This window comes from Aspergillus caelatus (genome assembly GCF_009193585.1).
Source record: "Aspergillus caelatus strain CBS 763.97 unplaced genomic scaffold BDV27scaffold_46, whole genome shotgun sequence".
Taxonomy (NCBI): Eukaryota; Fungi; Ascomycota; class Eurotiomycetes; order Eurotiales; family Aspergillaceae; genus Aspergillus; species Aspergillus caelatus.
In genome coordinates, this window is record NW_022475309.1 from 104,757 (window position 1) to 132,148 (window position 27,392).

The window sequence follows — 27,392 nt, forward strand, 5'->3', positions numbered from 1 at the left end:
ACTATTGCCAATGACCGACAGCAATGTAGGATATAGTAACTTTGATGGATGATGCAAGATGACCTTATCTTATCGGAACCCCACAACTTCAGTGGTTGGGCGATTCCTCCGACGACTCTGGACCAATCGTATTGACTCCACCCACTCCACGCCGTCTTATCTTGGCCACATGAGGTACGGAGTCCAGTTCACACACCGTCTGCTCTGCTCTTCTTTTCCGTTGACTCCTATCCGAGTCCTAGTCCACGCTAACCCACACTTCTCATTTCACCATCATGCCACCCAATAAACGGCTTCGGACAGAGCCGATTGTTCGCGTAAGGACGGGCTGTTACACCTGCAGACGCCGAAAGAAAAAGTGCGACGAAGTTCGGCCATCGTGTGGGGGATGCGTGCGGAACAAGCTCAATTGTGAATGGCCGGTCAATATACCCGCCAGCTCGACACGGCCAAGTGGCTCTAATAATATTAATCAACAAGCTGTACCGGACCAGCCTGAAAGTCCATGCACAATACGAACGCATCGTGGCTCGTCGGGGTCACCGACTTCACCATCTGGATCGGCAGGGTCCCCATCCGCTCTGTCGAACGGCTTTGAGGCTACGGAGGCATTTTCACCACCGACGGATGAACAAGCTCTTTTAGTTCCAATGGGCTATTCGCACGCTACCCCGCGAAGTTCTATCTCGGGGCCGGACTCGCCCACGTCAATGACAATTGGGAACTTCATGCCTCGCAGTCTATCCATGCTCCCGGGGTACAGCCCTGAATCCTTTCAACTACTGAGCCATTACCTCGCGACAACAGCCGATGTCATGGCCAACGGCTCGACTCCCGTCAACCCCTTCCTGGTTCAGATCGTTCCGCTAGCGTTCACCAGTGACCTGCTCCTGCAACTGGTTCTGACGCAAAGCGCGGCGCACCGGGCGTTTCGGTGTCGCAACGACTCCGACGAGGTAGCTCAGAGCCATTACACCAAAGCTTTGCAGCTTTTCCGAAAGGGCGTCACCGAGTTTATCGATGGGAAAGAGTCGAACCCGTTAATGCTCACGGTTGGGGCTCTTGTGATGTGTTTCACCGAGGTACTGTCCCCATTACGTAAAAGAAAAACTAGGCCGCTAACACCTGGACAGACAGCCAAGGGGGATATGAACGGGACGATCTTTGACCATCTATCAGCTGCGAATTCACTGCTAACACGTCTCCTCTCACTGAGTGATGCGGCCGTGCCGAAGGACCTGAAAGACTTTGTCATTGAATACTACACATACACCGCCGCCGTGAGCATGATCTCCATTGATGCGCGGGTCAGCCATCAGTTGCTCCTCAACTTCGATCTGGAACAGAAAGCTCGTCAGCTACTAGAGTCCGAGTATGTGGGGAATCTCTGTGGCTGCTGGCTAGAGTTACTGCTCATGATACCGTGCATCTTCGATTTGGGTCGCCAGTGGATGATGCTCGATGGCCAACCGGCCATGCCAACAGCCGATGATATCGCGATGTTTGGGTCCTTGCAGGCTCAGATCATGCGATGGAACCCATTTTCGTTCGTCACTCCTGAGGTCTTCTTGGCTGGTCGAGTCTTCCAACAAGCTATGCTACTTTATCTATACACCTCTCTGGGGTCTTTCTCCCGAACAGAGCACGGCATGCATCAGGGTTTGATTAATACTGCAATTACGGAGGCCATGACCTATCTGAACCAGCTATCAGCGACTGCTCGCATCAATTCCGGTCTCTGCTGGCCTATCGCTGTGGTCGGATCCTGTCTCTATGACATAGACCAGCAGGAGCAACTACGACAACGGCTGACTACAATGGTAAATACCTTCGGTCTTGGAAACATGCAAAGGACCCTTCTACTACTGGAAATCATGTGGCAAATGCCTCTAGATGAGGCTGGCCCGTGGAATATTTGTCGGGCAATGCAACAACATCAAATCTGGATCTCGTTCGCATGAGGGTTGATTAAAAGGCTATATTCATACAGTACATCATCATTCATGAACTCCCGACAGAACGACGGTCTACCTCCGCCTATATCTATTGGCCCAGGTTCTTGGGAGCCTCCGTGGCAGGGCCCTCAGGAGTCACATAAGCCTTAGTCAGACCACCGTCGACGACAAAGTCAGCGGCGTTAACGAAGCTGCTCTCATCGCTGGCCAGGAAGATAACCGCATGAGCCTGCTCAATAGCTTCACCGAAACGGCCAGTAGGGAAGTGAACCTCGCGACGGAAACGCTTCTCCTTATCATCACCCAGCCAGTCTTGCAAAAGTGGCGTACTAAAACACTGTCAGCTCAAGGAGTCTCTCGCACAACAAACGAGGAACAACATACTTAAGAGGAGCGGGGCACAAAGAGTTAAACCGGAAGCCCTCTCGGGCGTGCACAATAGCCAACTCTCTAGTCATAGCCAATACAGCACCCTTGCTAGCCGTATACGCCAATTGAGGGGTCGCAGCACCCACAAGCGCAACCATGCTTGCTGTGTTAATCACGCTACCCTTCTTCTTGCCGTGCTTCCGGAGGCTCTTCACGGCATGCTTGCTTCCGTACCACACGCCCTTAACATTAATATTCATCGTCATGTCCCAGATCGCCTCGGGTGTCTCCTCTGAGTCTCCATCTTTGGGGTGCATGATTCCGGCGTTGTTGAACATCACATCAAGGCCGCCCCAGGAGTCTAGGTGTGCCACTGCCGCCTCGACTTCAGATTCCTTCGATACGTCGACCACGCGGTACTCGACCTTGCCGTCACGCTGGGGCACCACCTCGTTTACTTTCGCAAGGGCCTTCTGGAGCCCCGGCTCGCTGATATCGGTCATGAGGACGGAGGCACCTTCGCGAAGCATGAGGATCGTCGTCTCGAGACCGATGCCTCTGCAGAGCATTCCTAATCAGTAATCAGCCTGGCCAGGACTCAGATATGGTACATACCCAGCAGCACCGGTAACGATGGCATTCTTCCCAGCTAATCTTCCGACCATTGTGTTATGGTTGTAATAACTCGTTTATAAATATAAACCAAAAATCCAGAAATAAAGAAACAATACCAACTTTCCAGTTAACAAGTAGTTAGTTAAGTTACCGAACAAATAAATAAAGAATAGAAACTTCCCCCTTTTATAAAGTAAACCCCGCATCGACCAGATAGACGATAACCAGCAATTGCGGTGAGGCGAGCACCCAATCCAAGCTCCACACCGCGGTTAGAGTTCCAACCATTGCATCCCCTTGCCTTTGGATCGAAATGCGATCCACAACAGGACCACCCCTCATTGCCTCGGTTGCGATAAGACGGTGATAAGCGTGGGGCTGTTGTTATTAACTTATTACCCCTCGCGCGGTCCCGGAGCGCGCTCAAGCATATTACTTGATTTGGTTTAGTTTGCATTCTGGAATCTATCTTTGGGGACCAAATGCTTCTGCGGTGCGTCGCATCGTATGCGACGGGTGCTTATTGGAGCCTTTTCTCTTCTGCTATGGAAGATAAAATTGAGAGGGGCATGAAGCGTGTAGATGGACTGGTGCGGGGTTGTTTGGTTTAAGTTTATCTGGTCTTTGCCAGGTTCTAATGTGCTTGTACTGTGTGCAGCTGTTAATACTAAGCTCTCGTCGTACTACTTAGCTAGCAATACTGTATGCATCTAAGTGTAGGTGCATCAACCCCATATCATAACAACAGAAATCTCCGTCTCGGTGCATCTATGTAATCCACTAAATTGGGTATCATCCACTGATGCAACACAGCCCAGGGGCTCACCAGACACTCAGTTTACAAAACTATTGTTCTGGAATTGGGAAAAGATCATAGTATATATATATTTGATCGATCTATGCGTACAAGAATATCTGGCACATCTCCTTTACTCAAATATCTAGTGTTTAAGCTTGTGGAATCTAGGCGAGCTACTGATAACCTGGTGAATTTACAGGATTGGTGTATCCTATATAAGTAATTGGTGGTGGGTATAAGAATCATCCTATGATAGAGCCTTCTTCCGGTGAAGTTTTATTAAATAATCCTAAATTGGATCTAGGTTGCTCTATCAAATTAGTTTAGCATGCATGCATATAAGATGAACAAATTATGATGACAAAACTACGGAGCTCTTGGTAGAAGTACACTTGTGTCAACATGGATGATTCGCTCAACGATCGAAGTATCCTGACTTTCGACCATACGAATCAAGTGTATGAAGTTATCCAATATCTAGACCAGAAGGTCAGCCCAGTAGTCCCGGTTACCTTGTGCGTATGGCCCGAGTCTCATTGCAATATTGTATTTTATGAAATGGACCATGGGCATCATGCAACGGGCCTTGATATTAATATTTATAATTAACCGTGAATTCTCAAGGTAAATGCTGAGAGTCGGTTGGGCAACTGCTCTGTGGTACAACTTTGTACTAACTCTGTTTTCGGTGTTTCTCTAGATTTAAGGAGGAGGAGGAAGAGGAAGAAAAGAGGAAACAGAGATAAACCGAAAATATCGTGATCTATTTGAACCCTTCCCCGGAAATCTGAGTAGATATAGGGACTTTCTACGCAGCGCAGGACATCACTAGTTAGCCACTAGACGAACCCCAGCACATGGCTGACCACGGTCCCTTCCACCATAACCAACATTATAATACCGAATGAAAACCAAGATCTCCGAAGTCATCGGAAATGCCGATAAATGTCGGCAAGCTACCGAACCAAGTCCATCGGCCCGCTTCCGAGCCCAGACCCTCGGCACGCTACTAGACGCTATCTGTATGTAACAGGCACCCGTCACGAAAGATTTTCCATTTCATTCCTCTTTCAGTTGGCTTAGTGATTCCTGGTCGGATACTAAGATATATAGCTTAGATCTAGGTTACATACTGCAGAGTAAGCTGCCTCTAGATGCACCAATACCCTCTTAGCTTGTACCAGTGGGGCGGGCCGGCTGCACATCCTCATCAGACCATTATGGCATCTTATGGTCTTAAGCCATTCAGGATTGGAAGTTAGGGCCGGACCCCAAAGTCGTGGTGGAGTTAGAGGGGGTCTGAGGGTGGATCAGTAACCCCTGAATATCTGTCTGGGTGGTTGTGTACCCTCTGAAGACTAAGTTTACTTTTAGAATATCAGGATGGGGGTTTAAAGTCGTTCGTATTGAGGTTTACGGTAAATACGCGTTTTATAGAGGGGTCTGTTGATATTACAGAGGAAGATGTATCTAACATTTACAGAGAGAAGAGTATGTCTTGATATAATCCAACTAGACTGTTGTAGTTGTTGGTAGTTTGTCATCTTTCACAGCGTGCGGACATTGTTATGGCCAGCCGTCGATCCTTCAATACGCAGGATCCATACTGGACTTCTTGGATATTGCGAAGAGATAGGTGAAACGAGCAGATCATTTGACCCTCTAAGTAGCAAGCGCCCTGGCGTGCTAATCAGCTCCTAATTTAGGATTAGCTTTTTTCACAAACAACCTTCGCTATACTAAGCTGATATGGATGAGCTCAGCTGCAGTGACACCAAACACATGCAATCCTTTAGTACAACTATATGAACGTGAGCTTTAGCGTACTCTCGTATCCTCGTGGGTCCAGCCCCCAATATCGTGCATGATCCTTGTATCCGCTTGTAACTCTGCAGCCCGAATAGGAAATCGCTGTGTGAAACACTACAGTGAAAATCAAATGAAAGCTACAATATGAGGATATAAAAGTTCAGGCATATCTTCTCGACTATTCTCAAGTTCCATCTCCAGATATTCTCCACATCCACCCCGTGTCTATCAGCTTCTGAATCAAAGCACAATGCTGTTCCCCTATGCCAAACTTCTGGCTCTGGCCTTGACCTTTACCAGCGCCATCGCCTCGCCCATTGACGTCGAAGCCCGGGATGAACTTGACAAGCGCGCCACGCATGTCGTCATCGGCTACAGAAGAGTGCACCCTGTACGCTGATCTCCCCGAACAAATCCATCTATAGTCCAACCTACTGACCAGCCCAAAGAAACAAGCAGAAATCTACGCAAAGGCAGGCGAGACTCTCGTTCTCGACAAGGAGGTACCAGTAGCCCAGCTCGGCCAGGGGGTATACACCAGCCAAGAGCGCGACGGCTGGCCAGCCAACGCCGACCACTGGTAAGTAGTACCAAGCCTCCATTCCCAGGCCCTGCCCATGGCTTGTCTTCTCTCAACAAAAATGGCCTTACACTCTTCCAGGTACTGCATTATCACCGCCAACAAGGCCAAGCTGGACGCAATCAGCAAAGCCTGGATCCCGGAGAATGAATGGTTCGACGGTAAAGGCGAGAAGAAAATCGAGGCATATCTCAAACAGCTTCACGTTGATCCTAAGCAGACACTGCGTCTATCTAAGATTAAGGGGTTTAATGAACTCCAGATGTTGATCCCTCCTGCTTTGATTGGCAAGAAGAAGAATGATCGCGGTCCGTTAGATATTTATGCTAAGTGTGCGAAAACGCCTGGTACTGGACCGGCGCCGCCGGCTGTGGACTATGCCCACTGGACCAAAGTTGTGGGCCAGCCACAGCATTAAGTGGAGTGCTGCTAGATAGGGTTTTGGCTGTTGGGGGTCTACTGTCGGCCGATGAGCAAATGTTAACATGTGTCTCAGCGGCAGACAATGTTTAAGGGGTTGCTTGTGAGCTTGGAGCTGGCCTGATTTAGTTAGGGTTCATTTGTGTACATTAACATAGGATCCGGTGGTGTGTAATAAATAATGAACTGCAGTATTCGATTTACTCGTATTTTACCGAATACAACTAGTAGGGTTGGATCCCGTTCGGCGGCCTCAAATAAGCCCCGCCGGTCATGGAGTAAAGTCTTAAAAGACCAAGTCTAGCCACTTTCCATCTGCTGAAGCTATTATTCCTTGTGTCAGATTCGCAAACTGCACTTAGATCTTTTCATGACGTCAGCTAGCAGCTAGGCAACTGCTATAAGGACAGAGTGGTCACTTGGAACCCAACCTTATAAATTATCCTATCGAGACTACCAACGGAGGCTAAGCTGGAGATATCAATCACCAAAACCTCATATCTACACAACAGAATACCACCATGAGCGAAACACTCCTCTCCATCCTAACAGGAGAACCCTGGTCCTGGGATCCATACGAATCCAACCAAATAAGATTCAACAAAGACGGCACAGGCACAGTACGTACATACAACATACCCGTATACCCCGACCCCAACCCCCCAAACCAACCAACATTAACAATAACTAACCCACACTCTCAACAGCTCATCTGCCGCCTCGAACTCGTAGTCTGGATCGCCGCAGAATTCGACTGGAAACCCCAAAACCCAGAATGTCTCTCTCAACCTATCGACCTCCCGACTAATCCCCCAAAACGCCCATCCCACCTCACCCAATTCAACATCGAGATAGCGCTCACCAAACGCCGTATTCCTGCACTGGGAGACGCGGTAAACCGTCGTATCATTAATGAACAGCTGCTCACGGATGCGGCTTTCCTGCCGAAGAAATATACCATTAAACTCGAGAGTGGGCAGTTTCTTTGCGCGTCTGATGTTGGGGGTGGGTATAGTGATTCGCCGAGGTTTGGAACTCGCTTGTCTTTTGATAGGTCGCCTTATCCGCCGCGGGAGGAGTGGAAGGAGACGGATGGTGGGGTGGATGCGAATAAGTTTTGGGAATGGAGGGAGTTTTGCTCGAGGAGGCTTCCTGAGAGGACGGGGCTGTTTTCGAGGATTTTGGGGAGTTTTGGGGGTTGATAGGAGTGTATGTTGTGGTTGATGTGAGATTGGATGTGTGGTTTTGGTTTGCTTGATAGGTTCTATGGTTGGCTCTTGTGTTGATATGGACTCTGTCTAATGGTGTTTTCTTGTTATTGGTAGGTTACGACTAGTTAATATTGATAATACAAAGGATGCATGTCAGAAGAATTGTATTCGAGAATTATGGTAAGTCTCTCTATACGTTATTTTGAAAGGCTATGTTGATGATGTTGCTCAGAATAAATTGTTTCATGCATATAATTATCCCTTAGCATATATCACTAAACCTGCTCCTCCTTAATATGGAAGCTCTTCAACTTATAGAACCCGTCAAATGCATGCGGTCCTAACGTGCATCCAAGGCCGGAGTTCTTCCATCCAATCCAGGCCAGGTCCTAATATTAAGTCAGTCAATATGGAGGTTCCCATGCACAGCGATGGACAAATAAAGGAAAACATACCGGACTCGGGTAATCACACCGATTGATGTACACAGTACCCGCATCAATCTTCTCAATTAAAGCCTCTCCCGCCTTAATATCCTTTGTCCAAACACTAGCCGTAAGGCCATAGTCACTATCGTTCATAAGCGCAATGGCCTCTTCATCAGAAGAAACTTTCATGACAGGGATAACAGGACCGAAGGTCTCTTCACGCATGGTGACCATGTCATGCGTGACATTAGTAAGGAGCTTAGGAGCAATGTAGTTCCCTTCAGCGGGCACGGAGGTAAATGTGGCATTCGCAGGTGTGGCGTCAATAGCACCTTTGGATAGTGCATCGTCGATGTGGGCCTGAATGTTCTTGAGAGACTGCTTGGAGATCACTGGGCCAGTTGTGGTAGTTTTATCGGTTGGGTCGCCGAGCTTGTACCTACTCGCTGTTAGTATTTCATGATGTGATTTGAGTTGATGTGGAAGTAGCTCTACTAACGTGCTCAATTCCTTCTGTACTTCGGTAATAAAGTTCTCGTAGACATCGGCATGAACATAAACTCGTTCAATTGAGCAACAACTCTGTCCTGAGTTGAAGACGGCCCCGTCGACTACCTGAGCGGCGACGTAGGCTATATCTGCGTCTGGTCTGACGTAGGCTGGGTCATTGCCTCCTAGTTCGAGATTCACAGGAACGACGCGGCGGGCGGTTGCTTCGCGCAGGCGGATACCACCGGCCGTAGAGCCGGTAAATGAGACGAGCTTGATCTGTGGAAGCTTGACAATTTCGTCAAGAACGTCGAGTGAGCCGACATGGAGGAGTTGGAGGACATTAGTGGGCAGTCCAGCTTCTTGGAAATACGACACGAGGCGCTCGCCGAGCAGGGGAGTTTGGGGAGATGGGCGAAGAAGAACGGTGTTTCCAGCGAGGAGGGCCGGAAGAAGAGTGTTAACTGTAATTAGATACGGATACTATGACTGGTTAGCTCGTGGCCAGAAACTAAATGTAACCCAGAGCGCGCTCCCTTACATTCCACGCAGTCGAAATCAAAGTGACGCCAAGTGGTTCCTTCTTCAGGAACCGTCTGAAGCCGCTCTCTGCCTGTCCAGGAAGATTCTTTAGGCTGTCATCTGCAATACTGAGGAGGTAGTCTGCGCGCTTGCGCATGGTGTCAATTTCCTTTGTGCAGTAGGCGATAGGGCGGCCCATTTGAGCCGTGAGCTCATTGGCAAGAGTTTCTTTATTTGCATCGACTATGTTTAATGCCTTGACAATGATCGCCTTCCGCTCAGCAAGGGAGAGCTGTTTGTAGGACTGGAAGGCATTCTCTGAGGCTTGTGCGATAGCTCGAGCTTCGTCGAGGGAAGTCCCCGGGTGCTCAAAAATGACTTTGTTTGTGGAGGGGGAGAGTGTGCGAATTTGGTTGGCCATCTTCGATGTTGTGTATGTGTGTCTCGAGATATGTGAGGAGATTCGAGTGTTGAGAGGTTTGTAGGCTACGCAGCTCAGATATACCTCAGGTAGAACGTTATCAATAATAGCGCGCTCCGATAACAGACAGCAGAAAGTGGGTGTGGGCGCGGTAATTCTCCATGGTGGATCCCAACTAAATCTCTAGCGTTTAGTAGTCTGCACAGTTCGCTTGGATTCCCCATAGTTCTGGTCCTCTCTGTAGAAATTATTGACTGTTATTCTCATAACGTTACAAAAGTGCACCGACATGAAGTTGACGGTGTTTAGTGACATATTATCTTTACGATTTATCTCTATATGTCCGTAAATCCGACATTAACCCCAAATCATTTATATTTTACGCAAGAATAAATTTACAAGCGACCTTGGCAATGAGCTCACCATCATGTTGTTTCCCGGCTCTTGATAGTCCATCTTTAGCGAGCTCGGCATCGAAACGTCCCATCGCATGTCGAAGCTTGATCAACTCCGTCATCACAAACTCATCGTACTCCGGATGTCCTTGTAAAGCCAAAACACGCTGTGGCAGATAGAATCCTTGCACCTCGCATCGAGGGCTAGATCCAAGGTTGATGCATCCTTGGGGCACCTCGAACACATTATCCCGGTGCATCTGATGTATAACCTGTATCGGTTAGCTAAAACCTAAGACTCCCTCGAAGGACTAACCAATGATTCCTTCGAGAACAGCTGCTTCCCACTATCACTCAATGGAAATGGTTCGGCTGAGATCTCCCATCCCTCCTCGTTCCGGGCCACGCGTGCTCCGAGGGCACGCGCAACAATCTGGTGTCCGAAGCATATGCCGATAATGGGCTTCTTGTGCTGCTCGTAGATGTCGTGGACATATTTCACCAACTCATTGATCCATGGTACGTCTGCATGCGCATCGTGTTCTGTATATGTTAGGAAAGCCCTATGTTTAGCTGGGGAGGCGTACTGCTGCCTGTCAACAAGAGGGCGTCGAAGTCCTCTGGCTTAGGATATTCGGATTTATTCACCACATCCCAATTCGTTGTTTGAATCTCGGTATCAGTAGCTCCAAGGCTTTGAAGCCCTGTATTCAACCAACGGTTGAATATCACGCCGTAGGTTCCATAGCGTTCAAGGACGGGGTCGATGGGGGTGTCGGTCTCCAAGATAGCAACTCGGATGATGCGCGTCATGATGGCTCAGTTGATAGCTCAATAAATTACTGGAAGCAGTAAACTTTGAGTCTCTAGATATCAGCAGCGCATTCAATTATACTTGGAAAACTCGCAACAGTAATGACGAGGCGCCATCCATGAATGATGAATGAGCAAGTTACCAATTCGGGTAAGTGGGGCATTAGCTTTATCGATAAGCGCGGTCTTTTTTCCCCCGCAGCGCGGTCCGCGGTAAACATTCCGCAGGTCCCTTTACTGTTCATCTTCTCCAACCTGCGGCGCGGTTAATGTCGCATTGATTGATCACTATCGCACGAGACGGCACAATGAGAAAACAGGTGGATATCCGAGCAGCGTCAATGCGACGGATTACGCCATGAGAGCTAAGCCGCCGCATCAAAGCTCGGTAGCTCCGCAGCCCTCGCCAGGATTCTTTAAAGCTCTGCCTTAGCCAATTTCTTTTCCTGAACCAATCTGTGAAGAAAATTAACAACTAGAAACAATGGCCACAAACGTGACGGTAGAGAACCTCTCGAGTCTCCTCGCGGACGATATCAAAGTCAAAGTCGCTGGCATTGACTGCGATGGCATCCTCCGCGGCAAAGTCATGTCCAAGGAGAAATTCCTAGGCATTGCAGAAAAGGGATTCGGGTTCAGCTCTGCAGTTTTCGGTTGGGACATGCAGGATGTCCTCTACACAACCGACGCAAACATCGCACCCAAGGACTCTGGGTATGTCGACTTTATCGCCGTCCCAGATTTGAGCACATTCAGGAGGATACCGTGGGAGGATGACATCCCCTTCTTCTTGGTGCGGTTTATTCAGAACGGCCACACTGTGTCTGCAGATGGCCGAAATATGCTCAAATCGATATGCGATAAGCTTGCGGCAGAGAATTGCCAGGGAATGGCGGGTGGTAAGCGTCCCCTCAGTGCTGGTACCTTCTAAGTTATATCTAACGAGATTAGTGGAATTGGAATTCATGAACTTCCAAACCCCTTCCGAAGACGGATACAGCAATGGCTCCCAAACTCAGAATATCGCAGCCTTCCTCGAAAAGAACACTCCTGGATCTTTGCGCCCTATAACTGCAGGCAGTTTCTCCTACAGCGCAACGCGACCAGTGGCGTTTAAAAAATACTTCTATGATATCTTCAATACCTGTGCGCAAATAAATTGCGGAATTGAAGGATGGCACACCGAGGGAGGGCCAGGCGTATACGAAGCAGTGAGTTACCTTGACTAGCACCCAAACGAATGTGACGCTTATTCGGCAGGCCCTCAAAGTATGCGACGTTCGCGAAATGGCAGACAGAGTATCCTTGTTCAAGTATGCAACCCTTCCTTCCCACCCCGGTATACGCTAACAATCGAAGGCTCCTGGCAAAATCAATAGGTGTCGAGCACGGCATCACGCCCTGTTTCATGGCCAAGCCGATCCAAGGTCAACCAGGTAGCTCTGGTCACATCCACGTTTCGCTTTGCGATCTCGACGGCAAGAACCTGTTTGCTCGGGAGACTCCCGATGACAACGCCCCCTGGCCCGATGCAGTTGGGCTGTCCGACCTCGGTCGTCAATTCCTCGCTGGGCTTCTGGAAGCATTGCCAGACATCATGCCTCTATTTGCACCAACCATCAACTCCTACAAACGCCTAGTGGAGAACTTCTGGGCGCCCGTGAATGTGAGTTGGGGTCTAGAAGACCGAATGGCTTCGATTCGTCTCATCACACCACCGGTATGCAAGCCTGGCGCGACTCGATTCGAGGTTCGTATTCCTGGAGCGGACTTGCATCCCCACTATGCACTTGGTGTGATCCTCGCCGCTGGGTGGCGCGGTGTACAGAAGAAGTTAGAGATCAAGGTACCGCCTGTGTCGGCAATGAAGAAGGACAACACTCGTCCAGACTTGTTACCGAATACTCTTGAAGAAGCGCTTCAGCGCTTCAACGCATCGGATAGTGTTGCACGCGAGATTCTGGATGGGGAATTTGTGGACTTCTTCACTGCAACTCGTGAGCATGAGTTGCGGGTGTGGAGAGAGGCTGTGACCGACTGGTAAGTTGATAACCCGGTGAGCAACGCGAGCAATGGCTAACTGTGAGCAGGGAGTTTAAGCGGTACATTGAGACGGTATAGTTGGATATCGCGGGGGGCCGGGCGGGGGGCATGATAGACATTTATTAAACCAGTCAACCTGTACTGTAAATGGCAACGTATATACCTACGAATCAATGTTTTTATGATATTTCCAATGTTGTACCGCCCTCAGATCCATGATTGTCAACACTCGCTGTAATCAAAGAAAGGACTACATTGAAACTAAACATACGAGATATACCGATAAACAACCACTCGAGCTGAAAGGCTACGAAGACCCCGATAATGAGCACTAAACTCGACAACGACGTGCCCAGGCCAAAGTCGGTCCAGCTAAAAGAGGCTAACAAGCGTATCCAGTTCATCTCCGTTCCATCTATCAATCCTCCTTCCTTCCGCTTGGGGTTAAAAACGACTTGGAAACCATTCTGCATCCACGTTTGGTAGATATGGACTTTTGGTGGGTCGAGGCTCACTGAGCCATCGCCACCATCCCCGTTTTATTATCTATGGCAACTTTTTATATGCAAAGCCCTGAGTAGCTGGTGACAGATTATGCTTCAAACATTTTACCCCACGTAATAATAATAGGATTTCATAGATGATCACACATGATTCCATTTTTGCGGTATTGAAACTGAGGTTCTAGAACTACAATGGTCCTAGAACCACTCAGAAAGGGTCCTAGAAGTAGCATTATTCTAGAGCCACACTCCAGCAGTTCGGGAACTGATGTAGAAGCAGGTTCTCGAACTACAGTACTTTAGGACACCCTTGCACATTCTCATTCTCGTCCGAGTAGATAAACATAAAGCGTTCCCAATCCCTTGGAATAGTTCCTCCTAGACATACTTTTCGCGTTTCCAGTCAATCAGCAGATAGCGCTAAGGGCAAATAAAATGCCAAGTACTACGGGCATCGACGGGTAGACGGGCATCTGGTCAGAGCTACTGGTCTGCGAGGCCGTACTCTGACTTGGAGACACCGGCGTTTCGCTCGACTGCCCACAAGAAGTCCCATTTGGCTTCCCACTGTATCCCGATGGGACGGCTGCTGGTCCTGTGCAGTTACATACGTAACTATGCGTCGACGATATTCCTGGTGAACCGTGCTTGCGATTGTCACACTGATAGAGCCAAGAGCCGTCGGAAGTACAGTTAACGCCTGAAACATCACACCTGTACGCATCACACATATCTTCCAAAATGATGGTAGACGATCCACCAGACGTGAAACCGTTGTAAATATCAAGGTAGTTGCACGTCGTAAACGGGTGACTTAAATTGTAGCATTTGTCTGCGCAGTTAACGTTCTCGGGGACTGAGACCGCCTTGCTTCCGCATACACAGAAATACTTGCTATACGATGGGTTGGCGATGCCGGAATATTGTAGTGTGGAATCGCATGTCGCGTCAAGCTTGTCTCCAGATGGGCCAATGATAACACACTTGGTCATGTCAGAATTGCATGTTGCAGTGTCGTTGTCCCGTTCTATCACAAAATCATCCAAGTCAACCCAGTAGAGAGAGCATTTAGTTGCCACGGACATGGTGAAGTCTCTTCTGCTTGTAGTTGCAAATCGTGAGGTTTAGAGTCGGCGACAGCGATGCAGGAAGAGAATGCTAGTAGTCACAACACGGCGAGGATACTGGGAGTTATATCAGGTCTTCCAGCGCAGATATTTTGGTCCACATTAAGTCCAGACTGCGGTCCATAAATTAATGAAAAATGGATGATACTTGGAAACCTTTGTAGAAGATTGATAGATTGGTATCAACGCATCTTGGAGGGTCTTCAGTGGGCATGGAAGTGGTAGGAGTCTGGCCACCACTACAATCCACGTATCTGAGAGATTTAGTCTTCCAATTCGACTAATCAAAATATGTAATTAATCCAATTCTTAATCTTAAGCCGTTAATTTAAGTATCTGGGGCGCGAATTGCGTTAAGAGTTCGACAAGGCGTTTTAGGGATGCGCCACACGACTTGCCCTAGCCAATAGGTGCACCTATTCCTCTTTGAAGAACAGTCAAGCTTTTTTGAATTTAGGTTCCAATCCGTGTCTTATGACGGGATCATGTCTTTACTTCGGTCTGGGCAGGCTATCTCATGACGCCGCTGAGCCTAGCTGAAGCTTATATGAACGGGTAACAAATTAGAGCTTATGTGTGGTTGTACTACAGAGTAGTAAGAGCATTATTTAAAACAGTTAGATCCGACGTTCTGAAAAAGAAAAGCGAGCATTGTTGTATGAAGTAGCACCGTCCCAGACAGTTCCTATAACTACAAGGTTTATTATATGAAGCCATAGAGATAAGTTCCTAGTTTTGTTTCCACAACAACTCAGGACCAACATGTCATACGATATTCCACGTCGCCCAGTCCCAGAACCCATCTATGTCCCTATGCCGCAAAACAATTCCTGGGATTCTGAAGCAGCAAACATGGCCCAAACAAATGCAACCAACATCAATGCTGGGATTCGCGCAAATTACGAGTTTGCGAATCAGCGCTTCGGGAACGAAAATTATGGAACCATCCTACGGTGGGATATATATAACCAGCGCGAAATCCCACTGTACTCTTTGGCATTGTATGAAATTGGGCTATCACGACAGGCGTTCGAGGAGTTTTGCCACCAACTGCGCTCAACTTATGATAACAGCTCCCGGGAGATTGATTGGACCTCAACTATTCTCGCTTTGGTTTTCCCTCCTCTTGCACTTTGCTTAATGCCTTGTGGCCTGTTTCCGGTTAGGGGCGACAATAATAAGATCGCGAAATCGATGGCGGCAGCTATTTGCGAGATCAATCGACGGTTGCAAGCCGATAGCACCCCAGTAGCATTTGCGTTCAAAGTTCATATGCAACTGAGGCCGGTATTGCATGAGGTTACTGTCCAGTATGTCCCGTTGTGATATGCTATAAAGGAATCGCCAGCGTCACGCTGACCTGACGATACCAATGTTTATACTCCTTCTCAGCAAACGCGGATTGGTTTAGCGGCCCTTGAGAAAATGGTGTAGAGTTGTGGAGGCCAAAGCAAGTCTATAGCATCAGAGAGTCCAGTGATCCGGGATGTATTAGATGTTATACAAGAGCGCCGGCCAGAATAGCATATGCCACAGTCGTTCTGAAGACGAAAGGATTGTATTCTCAAAAACAGTTGTTCTAAACAAACAAATATTAGTTAGGACTTGAACATAGATGATAGTGAAACGACTAGGTTGTGTAGCAAACTTTGCTGTATTAGCTGCCATATATTTCCTCTACGGTCAGACCTGTGTGCCGAAAATGTCCCTCTGTGCTTTTCTCCCTCTCACCAACCACTTCAATATACCATTCGAACAAAAATGATCGAATCCTTGCTCGGAATTCTCTTCGTAGTGCTGCCAACTACGCCGAATGAAGGTCTTTAGCTCAGCAAACGGCTTCCAATCGGAATCCAGTCTGACGACTATGTAGGAATATACACTAGCTTTACTCCAGCTTCAGACCATATCTTTTCTATCTAGTTAGATTGGTGGAAGGCTGCGTCCATAACAAGTGCAGACTTTGGCTCAGGCCACCTTCGGTAGGAATGAGGAAAAGAGTAAGACACCCCAAAAATATCGTGAATAACGATCACTGTAGAGTCTCGTAGAGTAACATATTGGGACCCTCTATCGAAGCGAGATCCTCTTGATACCTTCACCGAGCGACTGTGATGAGGATTCTGCTTACAATCAAAGTCTGAGTAGCGGGCTTCTTTTTATAAAAACGAATTAGGGACCAATTCTAACTACCCCTACCTCTTACAGTTTATTGTACTGCGGGTTGGTTAAGTCTTCTTTATTGAACAACATCCGACTCGATAATAGGACTAAGCAGGGCAGAATTAATAACAGAAGGCAAGACTTATCGTGGGACATATCGAACATCACCACCAGGCAGTTTTCTCTTCCTTTCCCTTCCCCAGTCTTGATACCTTCATTTAATGCACAGGATTTCCACCGTTTCCTTTTGGCTTATAACAACTACGCACCAAACTCCCACAATTTTCCGCTATTATAGCTATCAGTCTGCATATTTACACCAACTCCAGAACAGTGGGGTCAAGCCAAAAATATCACTCACAGTTGCCGCCACTGCAATAGGTGTTTTAATAGACACTGCGAGCCAACAAGTTAGTAAGGTAGCCCATAAAGAAATGTTTATATAAATATTTTCAACTTACTAGCCTGCCACCGCGTCTGCATTTAATACTATTGGTCTACATATTTACACACATCCGTAAGCAGATGCCCGGTGCTGAAGCAGGACAAAAGCACAACCCACTAGTACATTACAATCCGCCGACTCTAGGTCATGGATCATCCAGCAAAGGACCCTCCTCAGGCCCTCTTTAGTGGTGAGGGAGTATTGGGTGCCTTGGAAGAGGTGGTGATTCCGTTTTTCGGTTTGCTTCTCGCTGTTGAAGGGAAATATTAGGAGTATGTTCGGGTGGGTAAGTGATATGTATCAACAAGGTAAGATTCGTGAGAATGATACAGTATTATACTGATTAGGTACAAAGTAACAGGTGTTGACTGGGTATATCATGGCATTGCTCATTCTTCGTCATTTGCATCTTCCACTGATGCAGAGCCCTTGGACGGGGTAGGTGTTTGAGCCCTATCTTGTCCATCGTCTTCTTTGTTGTTGTTATCCTGGTTATTCTCTGCGTTGTCGTTCTTGTGGCTCTCGTTGCCCTCCGGTCCATGTTCCGGTGGCTGTTTCTGGACAGTCTTTCCCTTGCCCTTACCGTTCTCTAGCGGTTTTTCAGCTTCACTCTTGAAGTATTCCGTTCCAGACTCCTCCACTCCAGGCGTCACACCGTCCTTCCCTTTATTCTTGGCTTTCGCTCTGCGGATCAATCGGTTGTGGTACTCTTTCTTTTCCACCTCGGGATTCTCATCCAAAATCCGTCTAGCAGCCTCCCGTCCAACCACAGGCAATCGATCAACTCCGTGCACCCCCTGAGGGACTAGCTTGGGATCCAACAATCCGACCTGGACCAGAACACTCGCCTGATCCCAATATACATGCTCAGAATACAGCCGACCCGCCCGCAGACTGACAATGCTAACGAGGATAACCTCCACCTGCTTATTAGTAGGTGGCACACCGGGCAACATCCAAGGGACCTCCTGCGTATGCTGGAATGTCGCGTGCAATTCATCAGCAACCCGGTCAACCCCGATCGTCCGCGAGATCAAGCGCAACCTCATAGATGACGGTAGCTGGCGCAGGAAGTTATGCTCGTAGAACCGCCGCAAAGCGTGGTTGCCGATGCCACCACTTACCGTGGGGACGTATGTCACGGCGGGGTTAATATGGCTGACATATGGTTCCATGGTGTTAGACAGGTTCATGGAGAAGAACTTTGCTGTTTCGGACCAATTAGCGAATGGTCTCGGACCAAGGCAAGGCTTGTTATATTGGAAGATATACCTTCAAGATGTTCCTCCCATTTCTCCTCCACATCCACATCCTTGTTGAACCCTCTCCGGAGAACCTGTAACGTTCGACTAAACGCCAGGTCACACGCCAGTCGATCATACTCGTCTAGATCGTGCTCTGCGAACCCGGGCTGCACATATTCATACGTATACGCCGTATGACCGATGCTCAACCGCTCACCAGTCCCCATGCCCGGATTGATCTGCCGCGTACTCCGCTTCTTCTTCCCCTGCAGCCCCACCAGAGTCGGCGTAGTCGTCACATCGACAGTAGCACCAGCCAGGTGAGTCAGGATCCGGACAGAAGGCGGGTACCGCGACCGGGTGTCGGGGATGTTGGTGGGATAATAGGTGACCAAAGCGCAGAGACGACTACAGTTGGTAGGTTTGAGGTAGTAGTCCAAACAAAATGACGCAGCGTCTCCGAAGGCTGAACATGATAGCAATATCAGTCCTGTCCACATCCTATCTAACGTTCACACCAGAATCAGCAAAGGAGACAGACTACTCACCAAGAACGGCATAATTCTCCCCCACCCCCAATCCCTCCTTCACACTCTTCAGTCGAGCAACATACTCCCTCGAGTCACCATCGTACGGAACATAGATCACATCGAAGCCCTCATCGCGCCAGTTCCGCAATATCTCCGTGTCAAAATCCGGCGTCTCAGCCGAAATGCACAGTCGCGCTTTGCCGGAGGCGTTGTTGTATAGGAAGCCTGTTGCTCCCGGGGCACTGATGGAAATGGTGGCCATTTGCCTTTCTTTCCTTGTTCTTCTTTTCAGGGGTCCCCTATGGGTTTTGCTTTACCACGGGCGAACTCGATGATAGAAATTTGGTAGCATCAGGAACAGAGTGGATTGTGGTTGATGCAACTTCCTTGATATTATTATATTAATTCTATGAATTCATTGAAGGTGGCATACGTCATGGGGTGTCACACCGCATACGTCATCGCGGGTGGATCAGATGATTGGGGACTTCCTTTTTACAGTAATTTATATACATTTTATATTGTCTTCAATTTATATTAATCTAATATCTGTGGGTGTATTTCATTGTTAAATTACCTTGAAAAAGAAAAAGTGGTGGGTCTACATCTCGGTAGTTGGTAACTTTATCCCAATTACTGCAGGACGGTCCCTGGACCAAATGTGATGTCCTTTTAGTAATCCTGAACTTCATTAATTTAACTCTCGGATTTAATAGTTAGGTATACTTGTTGCGGCTCTATATTCAGTCATGGACTCTTTTACCATGGACGCCCAATGCTCGTACCTCGATATGTCCCAAAAAAAAAAAAAAAAAAAAAAAACTCTCTGTTTGTGACCCCCTGTGCCGGGTTAAGTAGGGAATCTTTTAGCTTATACTCTATGTAATCCTCTACAACTAAGAAACCGGTGCATACGGCCATAGGGCTTGAAAAATAGGGCTTCCCCGTCCGCTCAGTCGTACTTGAGCCACAATCCTACTACAGGCACCAACTCGTCCGAGGCGACTTACTACGAGGCCAGCGGCCAGCGGTGCTCCTCTCGAAATAAACTCACCACTGTAAATTACACTCGGTGGGCTCACTTACCTTTATTTCTCTGAATGACCGGAATGGGGCTATATTCAATGCGTATGGATATTCGCTTCGTTTTGTGAATCAGGCTGGGCTGACATTGTGAAGGTAGTATTGTGTGATCGCAGCTACGCTGAGGTAACGGTACTACAGAGCTATGTGAGGGAGCCTTTCACTTTAGCTACAGCCCTAGTGACTGCACCACGGGCTTAACCCTACGGTGCTTAACTACCCTGTGTATATAAAGGACGTAGCGACCCCTACCTTTAGTAGGAGGTCGGCAACTCTCTACCTCTCATAGCATACCGCTACTTGCAATCTCAATTGTCTGTGTTGAAAGCATCAAGCTCGATCGGCCCCGGTGTATTTATTTATTAGTTAATTCGGTATTTGATGGCCTTTAGTCCGCTGTCTGTGTTTATGAAACTTGCCTCGTATTTCCTAGTCAATTGGAATTGGAGGTTGTCTATTTTGAACAGTCGTAGGCTCGACTAAAGTATCGCTTTATGACTGCTTTTGCGGTTTGAACCGTCATTTTCTCATTTACCAGTAGTGATGATGATGCTGTTCGTATATTAACGCTGGGCCTCGTTTTATATTCAGAACTGACGGTATAGTTCTGGCATAGTACCTCTTCCAATTGCCCAAAGCAGAGTACACAGCCTAGGGGTTTAAAGGTGTTGCCATGGCTTGCTGTACAGCGCTCGCACTCTGTATGTTTCCTCCTAGTTTACACTTTATGATCCCCTTCGCTTATGAACATAGTTCTAGTCTTCGACACTCAATGGGGAATGCGACTGACCAATGGAGTCCGTGTTATGGAACTCATCCCAGGTACAAGCGCAATCCGCATTCATCCCCAAATTCAGCAGAACGAATATCAAGAGGATTATGGACTTTTGTCTTCTCCTCCGTACAGGCAACTACATTCTCTCACCGAATTTTCTTGTGCCCCACTGCTCAGATCAGACCAGTCTAATAGTGAGATATAGTGCTGAAGATCTCCTTACGACTAACCTTAAAGTGCCGTCGAGTACCCACATAATATTAGACACGTTTTTTCGACACAGCCCGTGAATATGGGGGAGCTGTATCAAAGCCGTGGCGCTTGTTGCTCCTTGTGCACAAATCAGTGGACCTGATTCATGAGGGATGTGCCGTGCATGTGCTATATCAGATATCACATACGAGGCTCCCCACTACATACCAAGCCTGGGAACAAGAGAACAATCGGAGGGATGAGCGCCAAGGCAATGAATTCTCTTGGCCACAGCTGTCCCATTCAACAACTGCATTTCATTGCCAAAAGAGATCAAATGGTCTCTTGCCAATCCAAGCCGGTTTTCTTGGGTTCTTGTTTTCTTGGTCCTTTCGGTCTTTACCAGCACGTATATATATTAAGACAACTCTACTACTCAGTGAGAGAATGTAAAATCTAGAAAAAGGAGGAAAAAAAAAGCTAAAATGCTCTCCTCTCTCCTTCTTGTGCTCTTCTCAACGGCCGTGGGGGCAAAAACCGTGCCCAACGGCCAAACACTCACCCTCAACGGCATACCCTACTATCTCAGTGGAATCCCGATCGCAAATTTCTCACACAATGTTTTCGATAAAGCAAGCGACGATGTCGACATAATCCCATTTACAGTTATCCAGGCGGCTAGTACCGTTCACGGTAATTTTCTCAGTGAAACAGTTGCCAATTTTACCACGCAAGATGACGTCTTTCAACCTGCATTTCTTCAAACCGTCTATTTGACATCTTCTGAAGAAACATCGCAAATCGACGAACTGTCTGGCAGCGAAGCTTTGCACCAATTTGACAATAAGATGCTTCTAACCGAATCCAATGCTTCCCTGTCTACTCCCCTTCCGAATGGACCTTACTTTGCGTCCGCCCGCACAGGACATGTTTTCAGAGCCTATCGTCTCTACTCGGACGACTCGTTGGCCTTCATTTCGGCCGCTATTGGCGATGAGAATGGTGGCTTCATCCCCATGACTGGAGTTACAGAGGGTGTCATGACGAAGAATGTCGCCGTCCCATCCCGTCTCTACTACACCCCTACTGCTGAAAAACCTTTAGCTGGTCTCCGACTAGCCGTGAAGGACATCTTCCACGTTAAGGGTCTGAGAACCAGTGGTGGAAGTCGTGCGTACTACTACCTCTACGACGAGCAGAATAGCACCACTCCTTCTGTGCAGCGGCTCTTCGACCTGGGTGCTGTAATGGTCGGAAAGGTGGGTACTGTTCAATTCGCCAATGGCGATCGTCCTACTGCAGACTGGGTCGATCTGCACTGTCCATTCAACCCCCGAGGAGATGGATATCAATATCCCAGTGGCTCCTCATCTGGCTCGGGCGCTGCCATTGCCGCGTATGAATGGTTAGATCTGGCTATTGGCAGTGACACGGGTGGTTCCATGCGCGGACCTGCCGGTGTACAGGGTGTTTACGGTAACCGACCATCAACTGGAGCTATCACTATGGAGAACGCCCTGCCACTCTCGCCCCCGCTGGATACCGCCGGTATCTTCGCACGAAGCGCGTCTTTATGGTCCAAGACTGTCCAAGCTTGGTACCCCAACTTCAACCGCAGTTATCCATCCCACCCCAAGCAACTTTACCTCTCTCACAGCAACTGGGACGAGTCCACCGCGCCTGAAGCAAACGAACACCTCGAAACATTCATGCAGAGACTCGAGGATTTCCTCGATACGAATCGCACCGTCGTCAACGTCACAGAACGTTGGTCCGAAACCCACAACTCACCCTCATTGATCAACCTTCTCAACACAACCTACGCCTACCTTGTCGGCGTCGGCCAATGGAACAACCTCGCCAAAGGCTTCTTCGCAGACTATGCCCAAGCCCACGATGGTCGCCGCCCATTCATTAACCCCGGTCCCTTGGCGCGCTGGGAATGGGGCCAAGCAAACGGCGGAAACGCATCCTACGACGCCGCCCTGCAGAACATGACTGTCTTCCGGGACTGGTGGTCGACATCCGGCTACGGACGATCGGACAATGAATCTTGCTCAGAAGGCATCTTCGTACACGCCTGGGCGACGGGAGCAGCAGACTACCGTAACCGTTACTTTAACCCTCCTGGTCCCCCGTTCGGTTTTACAGACGACGATATCGCCATTTTCGCAGGCGCACCCGAAGTCGTTGTCCCATTGGGCGAGTCGCCATATCACAGCACCATCACATTGCACAAGGAGTATCTCCCTGTTTCGATCGGCTTGCAAATGGCTCGAGGCTGCGATCGGGCGCTTGCTGAGTTGGTGGATGAACTGGGTAAGGCAGGGATTTTGAAGCCTGTTTCTGCAGGTTCGAGATTGTATTCTTCTTGAATTAGATGTCGTTCTGTGTATAGACTTTGATATATATATACATTGATATATCTGGCTAATAAATCTATCCATAATTGTGAAAATAGCACTTGCTTCAATCTAAATACAGAGCTGTATCAAGGGTTTGGGCGGGAATGTTGTCCAACGCGTAATTATACCACTTGCCCTCCATAACAAAGAACTCGGAATTGTGGTGTCTGCATTATCCACCTAAGGGGAGATCGTACTACAGATATGGTTCCTTCTTTCTGGAGAGTAAGAAGAGTTCTCTAGCTATATTACTTGCCTTCGATAGGGCCCTCTCAAAGGTTTTAGCTCACAGAGGATGATAGCAGGAGAGTAATCGGTCTTAACGCGGTCGGGATTTAAACTGATCAGGATCATGAGGAACAATATTAACATTGCCGGTTCTGGCAGTCCACTTCCGTTGTCTCATTCCCCTCAGAATAAATGGGACGACCTAGTCAGATTAAGTCTAACGCCGGTTGAACTTGACCCGTCTCTTCGTAGTATGGAATCGTTAAGTCAATCAAGTCTTTGTTGTTGTGATGGCGATCACCATATAGAATTAGACTATCTGTTCTTTCTATCAATGGTTAGGAAATCGATCACCGAAAACCCTGTAAACGTCACCAAATTCAAACGGCGATTGTGTGATAACCCGAGAAGAGACTAATGCTACAATGGTATTGGAAGATTCACAATGCCTTGTTGTATACATAGAGGGAAGTTTTGAAGACGGAGGGCAGACGCTGCTTTAATTTCCAATAGCTCAAGGTTGGGCATAGCCCTCTTCAACAGCATTGCTTGTCGCATGCATCCTCAGCCATCATTTACATCGTGCAACTTATTCATCTCTTTTTCCTTCTTATTATACCTATCCAGAAAGACCCAAGATAGAATAGCTGTCAGGAACATAACGCCACTCAACGAAGCGAATTCTATGAGAATTGATGGATCCTTCGAGACAGGGGATAACGCGATTCCCAATGCGGAACCAATAGCATTCATAAGGATAAAAAGAGATACAGCAAGGCTTCGCATGGACCTTGGTGCCTTAGTGTACGCGTACTCCATTCCAGTAGTAATCGAGAGGATTTCGGTAACTGCTAGCATGGCAAAGGTTGGGATCTGGAGGAAGACATTCACCTGGCTGTGTCAGCTCTTGTACCTCTGTCATGACCTTGCTATAATAAACTGTGGGCTATCTATTCTTGACCTACATTATTTGGCGTTGTGCCTCCATTGCTGCAAGGTCCTTGAAGAGGATGATCGTAACATGGAGGTGATTTATATATCACTATATCTCAGATTAGTTGTACTCTCGATAAAGAGATATACTGCATGAGGTGACTGACGTGCTTGAATCCCAGCTGAATAGCCCATTGCGCAAGAGATCACCACAAAGCCTACGGCTATACGACTGATCGGTTTAAAGTCAATATTATGCCGCTGTAATGCCGGGAAAAGGCACTTTTCCCTAAGAGCTGTCAGGACGCTGTTGTGATATTCAGTTTAAAGGGGAGGGGGCGCCGATTGCTATACATTACGGGAATGAATGCCAGAACTCCGATAGTATTGAAGAAACTCACTATTTACTTGAATTAGCGCTTGAGAGATGACTGTCATATAAACCGGACGCAAATTTAGTGTGACATACTCATATCGTTTGGAATCCCGTAGGTTTCCATTGCTGCAGCCTGGCTGACTAGACTATTGTTCATCTGCCCATAACACACCCAATAAATCGGACTTTAATAATCAGCGCTGGCAACGATGGCTCCAGCTGGTTGATACTCACAATATACAACTAATGCATTATTAGTTATGATAAGGACCAATCAGTTGAGGCATACCGAGCTGAGAACTCACAAGACCGTACATGCCACAAGTGCTACTCTCAGCTCATCAACAAACTTGTCATCCCACGAAACCGCAAAGGCTGAATGTGTCTCAGTTATACACGATGGCTTTGCAGCGTTAAGGTTAAAACCTCCTTTTAAACCAAGCCAGAAAACTTGGGCTGCTTGGATTATAACAGAGCCGCGCGGTTTCTGCACACCTAGTATTGGGATGTGTTAGTGCAGCCAAGCATATTCAGGTAGAGAATCCAAAAGTCGTACTGTAGGATGCCCGGCAGGGGATCAATATAGCTACAGTGAGTAACCAGAATACAAGCGGAAGCATGAATGCCGCCCAAAAGGACACCTTTAGCTCCAACCACTGCAAACAAGAACTATGGATCAGCAGGGTTCCTATTCACCACATGGCAACTACACTGACCGACGCTGGAATTACAGCGAGAGGTCCTAGATTGACCACCCTGGGGAATGTTAAGCGATTGAATGATACCCGATTATTATCGATTTCATCGGTATGACTGACCAGTAATATCGACCATATATAGTCTGAATTGTTAGGTCGGGATCAATCAAGACTTTGGTCCCATTTTCGAGCGTCCGAACTTGAACCGGTTTCCTCACATATTGGTCTGCAATGAGAGGGGCGACATTGCTCCTGATACCTCCAGAGCTGTAGATTATTTAGCATGTAAAAGAATAATTTTGTTCGTCATACAAAGAATCACTGACCCCAGACCAAGTAAGAATAAAGCTACCAGGAGACCTGGTAGACCCGCCCCTTGATCAAGGCTTGCAGGGAATGAGGTACTGAAAAGCAATAAAGATCCACTCCATGAACACCTATATAGTTGTGGTTAGGTTAGCACTAAACTATATGCCCCTACTTGGTAATAGTTACCCTGTTCCTAAAACAATTGTCCAATACCTTCCTATCCAAGTGTCCGCCACTATGGCTCCTATAACAGGGGCCAGACTGGTCCAGCCCATGTAAAAAAAGCTAATGCAGGTGGCAATACCCTGCCCCTAATATCAAGGAATTATTAGTGCAAACATGTGAGTTTTGTTCATTCTTCTGGCAGCTCACCATATTCAATGCTCCTGGCCGCAATGGATCCTCGCGAGCATTTTGAACATAGTTTTCTTGATGAATATCAGATAATCAATGCTTGCAATGAGACCTATGATAGAAACAGCAATGAAAGCTTACGCAAAGGGGCTGTGACACAACGGTAGGTAAAACGCTCTGCCAATTCTGCCACTGCAACCAAGTATATGGTCCACTTTATGTCATCCGGGACACGAGTAAGGTGTTCAAGTTCCCATGGTGTGGGGCTGACATTCTCCTTGTGTGTCCGATTCTCTTCTATAGCCGTCATTTTCATTCAAGCCACACGGTCGTTGACGGTTAGAATAAATTTGTAGAGCTTGAAGTTGCGGAGAAAGGTGGAATGGAAGGACACGATTGTGCCAAGGTATATTTAATATATTTACCGGGTTATGAGAGACGTTGTTTATGCTCTTAGAGGCAAGGGTATGTGTGGAGAACATCCAGTTGTACCCCTTGGGTGAAATTAGCAAGTTGGGACTAATAGATATACTAAACATATCAACATCACTCACGAGAAAATATTCCGGGTTCCTATTAGTTCACCCCTTAGTACTTGGGTGGTCTATAATAGGGTTGTCAATCTACATCCCTGTCCTTCGTAGTCCATAGGCTTTCTACTCGTGGTAGTTAAACGAGGAATCTGTAGAGAAGGAATACACAAGCATATGGGAATATGAGCTACGCTTCTTTCTATTTGCACTTTAATGACGACGTAATTTCAATGGTACGTCTGCCAATGGCTTTAATAGAAAATTATTATAGATCGATTGTTTTCTGATAGCTATTTCACGTCATTCGAGACTTAATTTCGGGTGGCTGCATACCTCCCTACATTCAAACACCCCTTGCTTATTACACATTGTTAGGCGGGAGTCATGTTGATCTTTCACAAAAGTCCATAGCGAGAATCCATGAAGGAATTCACCCTGTCGACTTTTGTGCGAGTAGCAAAATCATTATGCATGCAAGCCAGGTGTTCCTATGGTGTAACCTTTTGAGATGATGTATATAGAATCTATAGGCTGACAGCTAACCTAAATTCTACATGAAGGGTTTTCATTTCAAGCGCTTCAGCCACAGTTTATGGGAAGAGTTCAGGCATAGCCTTGTGGGTAG

General features: G+C 47.6%; 11 protein-coding genes across 11 annotated transcripts; 6 read left to right on the forward strand and 5 right to left on the reverse strand.

The window, feature by feature from the left end:
- Nucleotides 1–236: 236 nt before the first annotated feature.
- BDV27DRAFT_86567 (Zn(II)2Cys6 transcription factor) lies at nt 237–2,123 on the forward strand. Its single transcript, XM_032077817.1, has 2 exons — nt 237–1,082; nt 1,134–2,123. The coding sequence occupies exons 1-2, from the start codon at nt 276–278 to the stop codon at nt 1,959–1,961; spliced, it is 1,635 nt and encodes a 544-aa protein (XP_031929835.1). The 5' UTR covers nt 237–275; the 3' UTR covers nt 1,962–2,123.
- On the reverse strand, nt 2,003–3,064 carry BDV27DRAFT_86564 (oxidoreductase, short-chain dehydrogenase/reductase family). Its single transcript, XM_032077816.1, has 3 exons — nt 2,940–3,064; nt 2,340–2,882; nt 2,003–2,284 (listed from the first exon to the last, which is right to left on the reverse strand). Exons 1-3 carry the CDS (start codon nt 2,987–2,989, stop codon nt 2,044–2,046), a joined length of 834 nt encoding a protein of 277 aa, XP_031929836.1. The 5' UTR covers nt 2,990–3,064; the 3' UTR covers nt 2,003–2,043.
- A 2,733-nt stretch (nt 3,065–5,797) lies between these two features.
- On the forward strand, nt 5,798–6,545 carry BDV27DRAFT_155646 (uncharacterized protein; the record flags this gene model as incomplete). Its single annotated transcript, XM_032072181.1, has 3 exons — nt 5,798–5,938; nt 5,997–6,127; nt 6,209–6,545. 3 exons carry the CDS (start codon nt 5,798–5,800, stop codon nt 6,543–6,545), a joined length of 609 nt encoding a protein of 202 aa, XP_031929837.1.
- Nucleotides 6,546–6,856: 311 nt separating this feature from the next.
- On the forward strand, nt 6,857–8,010 carry BDV27DRAFT_124901 (uncharacterized protein). The gene is made up of 3 exons (XM_032066207.1): nt 6,857–7,167; nt 7,255–7,938; nt 7,991–8,010. The coding sequence occupies exons 1-2, from the start codon at nt 7,069–7,071 to the stop codon at nt 7,747–7,749; spliced, it is 594 nt and encodes a 197-aa protein (XP_031929838.1). The 5' UTR covers nt 6,857–7,068; the 3' UTR covers nt 7,750–7,938; nt 7,991–8,010.
- A 23-nt stretch (nt 8,011–8,033) lies between these two features.
- On the reverse strand, nt 8,034–10,826 carry BDV27DRAFT_143380 (Aldehyde/histidinol dehydrogenase; the record flags this gene model as incomplete). The annotated part of the gene is made up of 7 exons (XM_032070088.1): nt 8,034–8,147; nt 8,214–8,625; nt 8,686–9,158; nt 9,217–9,618; nt 10,025–10,285; nt 10,330–10,556; nt 10,601–10,826. 7 exons carry the CDS (start codon nt 10,824–10,826, stop codon nt 8,034–8,036), a joined length of 2,115 nt encoding a protein of 704 aa, XP_031929839.1.
- A 302-nt stretch (nt 10,827–11,128) lies between these two features.
- On the forward strand, nt 11,129–13,044 carry BDV27DRAFT_124904 (glutamine synthetase family protein). The gene is made up of 5 exons (XM_032066208.1): nt 11,129–11,725; nt 11,778–12,037; nt 12,087–12,139; nt 12,186–12,866; nt 12,917–13,044. The coding sequence occupies exons 1-5, from the start codon at nt 11,311–11,313 to the stop codon at nt 12,945–12,947; spliced, it is 1,440 nt and encodes a 479-aa protein (XP_031929840.1). The 5' UTR covers nt 11,129–11,310; the 3' UTR covers nt 12,948–13,044.
- A 735-nt stretch (nt 13,045–13,779) lies between these two features.
- On the reverse strand, nt 13,780–14,457 carry BDV27DRAFT_155651 (uncharacterized protein; the record flags this gene model as incomplete). Its single annotated transcript, XM_032072182.1, has 1 exon — nt 13,780–14,457. The coding sequence occupies one exon, from the start codon at nt 14,455–14,457 to the stop codon at nt 13,780–13,782; it is 678 nt and encodes a 225-aa protein (XP_031929841.1).
- Nucleotides 14,458–15,261: 804 nt separating this feature from the next.
- Nucleotides 15,262–15,825, forward strand: BDV27DRAFT_155652 (uncharacterized protein; the record flags this gene model as incomplete). The annotated part of the gene is made up of 1 exon (XM_032072183.1): nt 15,262–15,825. One exon carries the CDS (start codon nt 15,262–15,264, stop codon nt 15,823–15,825), a length of 564 nt encoding a protein of 187 aa, XP_031929842.1.
- Nucleotides 15,826–17,170: 1,345 nt separating this feature from the next.
- BDV27DRAFT_86604 (dienelactone hydrolase) lies at nt 17,171–19,223 on the reverse strand. Its single transcript, XM_032077819.1, has 3 exons — nt 18,900–19,223; nt 18,380–18,817; nt 17,171–18,314 (listed from the first exon to the last, which is right to left on the reverse strand). The coding sequence occupies exons 1-3, from the start codon at nt 19,141–19,143 to the stop codon at nt 17,497–17,499; spliced, it is 1,500 nt and encodes a 499-aa protein (XP_031929843.1). The 5' UTR covers nt 19,144–19,223; the 3' UTR covers nt 17,171–17,496.
- Nucleotides 19,224–21,416: 2,193 nt separating this feature from the next.
- On the forward strand, nt 21,417–23,306 carry BDV27DRAFT_170544 (amidase signature domain-containing protein; the record flags this gene model as incomplete). Its single annotated transcript, XM_032075331.1, has 1 exon — nt 21,417–23,306. The coding sequence occupies one exon, from the start codon at nt 21,417–21,419 to the stop codon at nt 23,304–23,306; it is 1,890 nt and encodes a 629-aa protein (XP_031929844.1).
- Nucleotides 23,307–24,128: 822 nt separating this feature from the next.
- BDV27DRAFT_155655 (oligopeptide transporter) lies at nt 24,129–26,544 on the reverse strand (the record flags this gene model as incomplete). Its single annotated transcript, XM_032072184.1, has 14 exons — nt 24,129–24,455; nt 24,530–24,606; nt 24,665–24,786; nt 24,852–24,897; nt 24,967–25,058; nt 25,108–25,116; nt 25,179–25,368; nt 25,430–25,529; nt 25,590–25,629; nt 25,692–25,838; nt 25,898–26,008; nt 26,094–26,191; nt 26,253–26,308; nt 26,376–26,544. 14 exons carry the CDS (start codon nt 26,542–26,544, stop codon nt 24,129–24,131), a joined length of 1,584 nt encoding a protein of 527 aa, XP_031929845.1.
- Nucleotides 26,545–27,392: the final 848 nt, after the last annotated feature.

Coding starts and splice junctions, on each gene's coding strand:
- BDV27DRAFT_86567 (XM_032077817.1), top strand. CDS start 276: ATGCCACCCAATAAACGGCTTCGGACAGAGCCGATTGTTCGCGTAAGG. Junction 1,083..1,133: donor TTGTGATGTGTTTCACCGAG/GTACTGTCCCCA, acceptor ACACCTGGACAG/ACAGCCAAGGGGGATATGAA.
- BDV27DRAFT_86564 (XM_032077816.1), bottom strand. CDS start 2,989: ATGGTCGGAAGATTAGCTGGGAAGAATGCCATCGTTACCGGTGCTGCT. Junction 2,883..2,939: donor ATCGTTACCGGTGCTGCTGG/GTATGTACCATA, acceptor AATGCTCTGCAG/AGGCATCGGTCTCGAGACGA. Junction 2,285..2,339: donor TTGTGCCCCGCTCCTCTTAA/GTATGTTGTTCC, acceptor ACAGTGTTTTAG/TACGCCACTTTTGCAAGACT.
- BDV27DRAFT_124901 (XM_032066207.1), top strand. CDS start 7,069: ATGAGCGAAACACTCCTCTCCATCCTAACAGGAGAACCCTGGTCCTGG. Junction 7,168..7,254: donor ACAAAGACGGCACAGGCACA/GTACGTACATAC, acceptor CACTCTCAACAG/CTCATCTGCCGCCTCGAACT.
- BDV27DRAFT_124904 (XM_032066208.1), top strand. CDS start 11,311: ATGGCCACAAACGTGACGGTAGAGAACCTCTCGAGTCTCCTCGCGGAC. Junction 12,038..12,086: donor GGCCAGGCGTATACGAAGCA/GTGAGTTACCTT, acceptor CTTATTCGGCAG/GCCCTCAAAGTATGCGACGT. Junction 12,140..12,185: donor GACAGAGTATCCTTGTTCAA/GTATGCAACCCT, acceptor TAACAATCGAAG/GCTCCTGGCAAAATCAATAG.
- BDV27DRAFT_86604 (XM_032077819.1), bottom strand. CDS start 19,143: ATGGCCACCATTTCCATCAGTGCCCCGGGAGCAACAGGCTTCCTATAC. Junction 18,818..18,899: donor GGAGAATTATGCCGTTCTTG/GTGAGTAGTCTG, acceptor TATCATGTTCAG/CCTTCGGAGACGCTGCGTCA. Junction 18,315..18,379: donor ATGGGAGGAACATCTTGAAG/GTATATCTTCCA, acceptor GGTCCGAAACAG/CAAAGTTCTTCTCCATGAAC.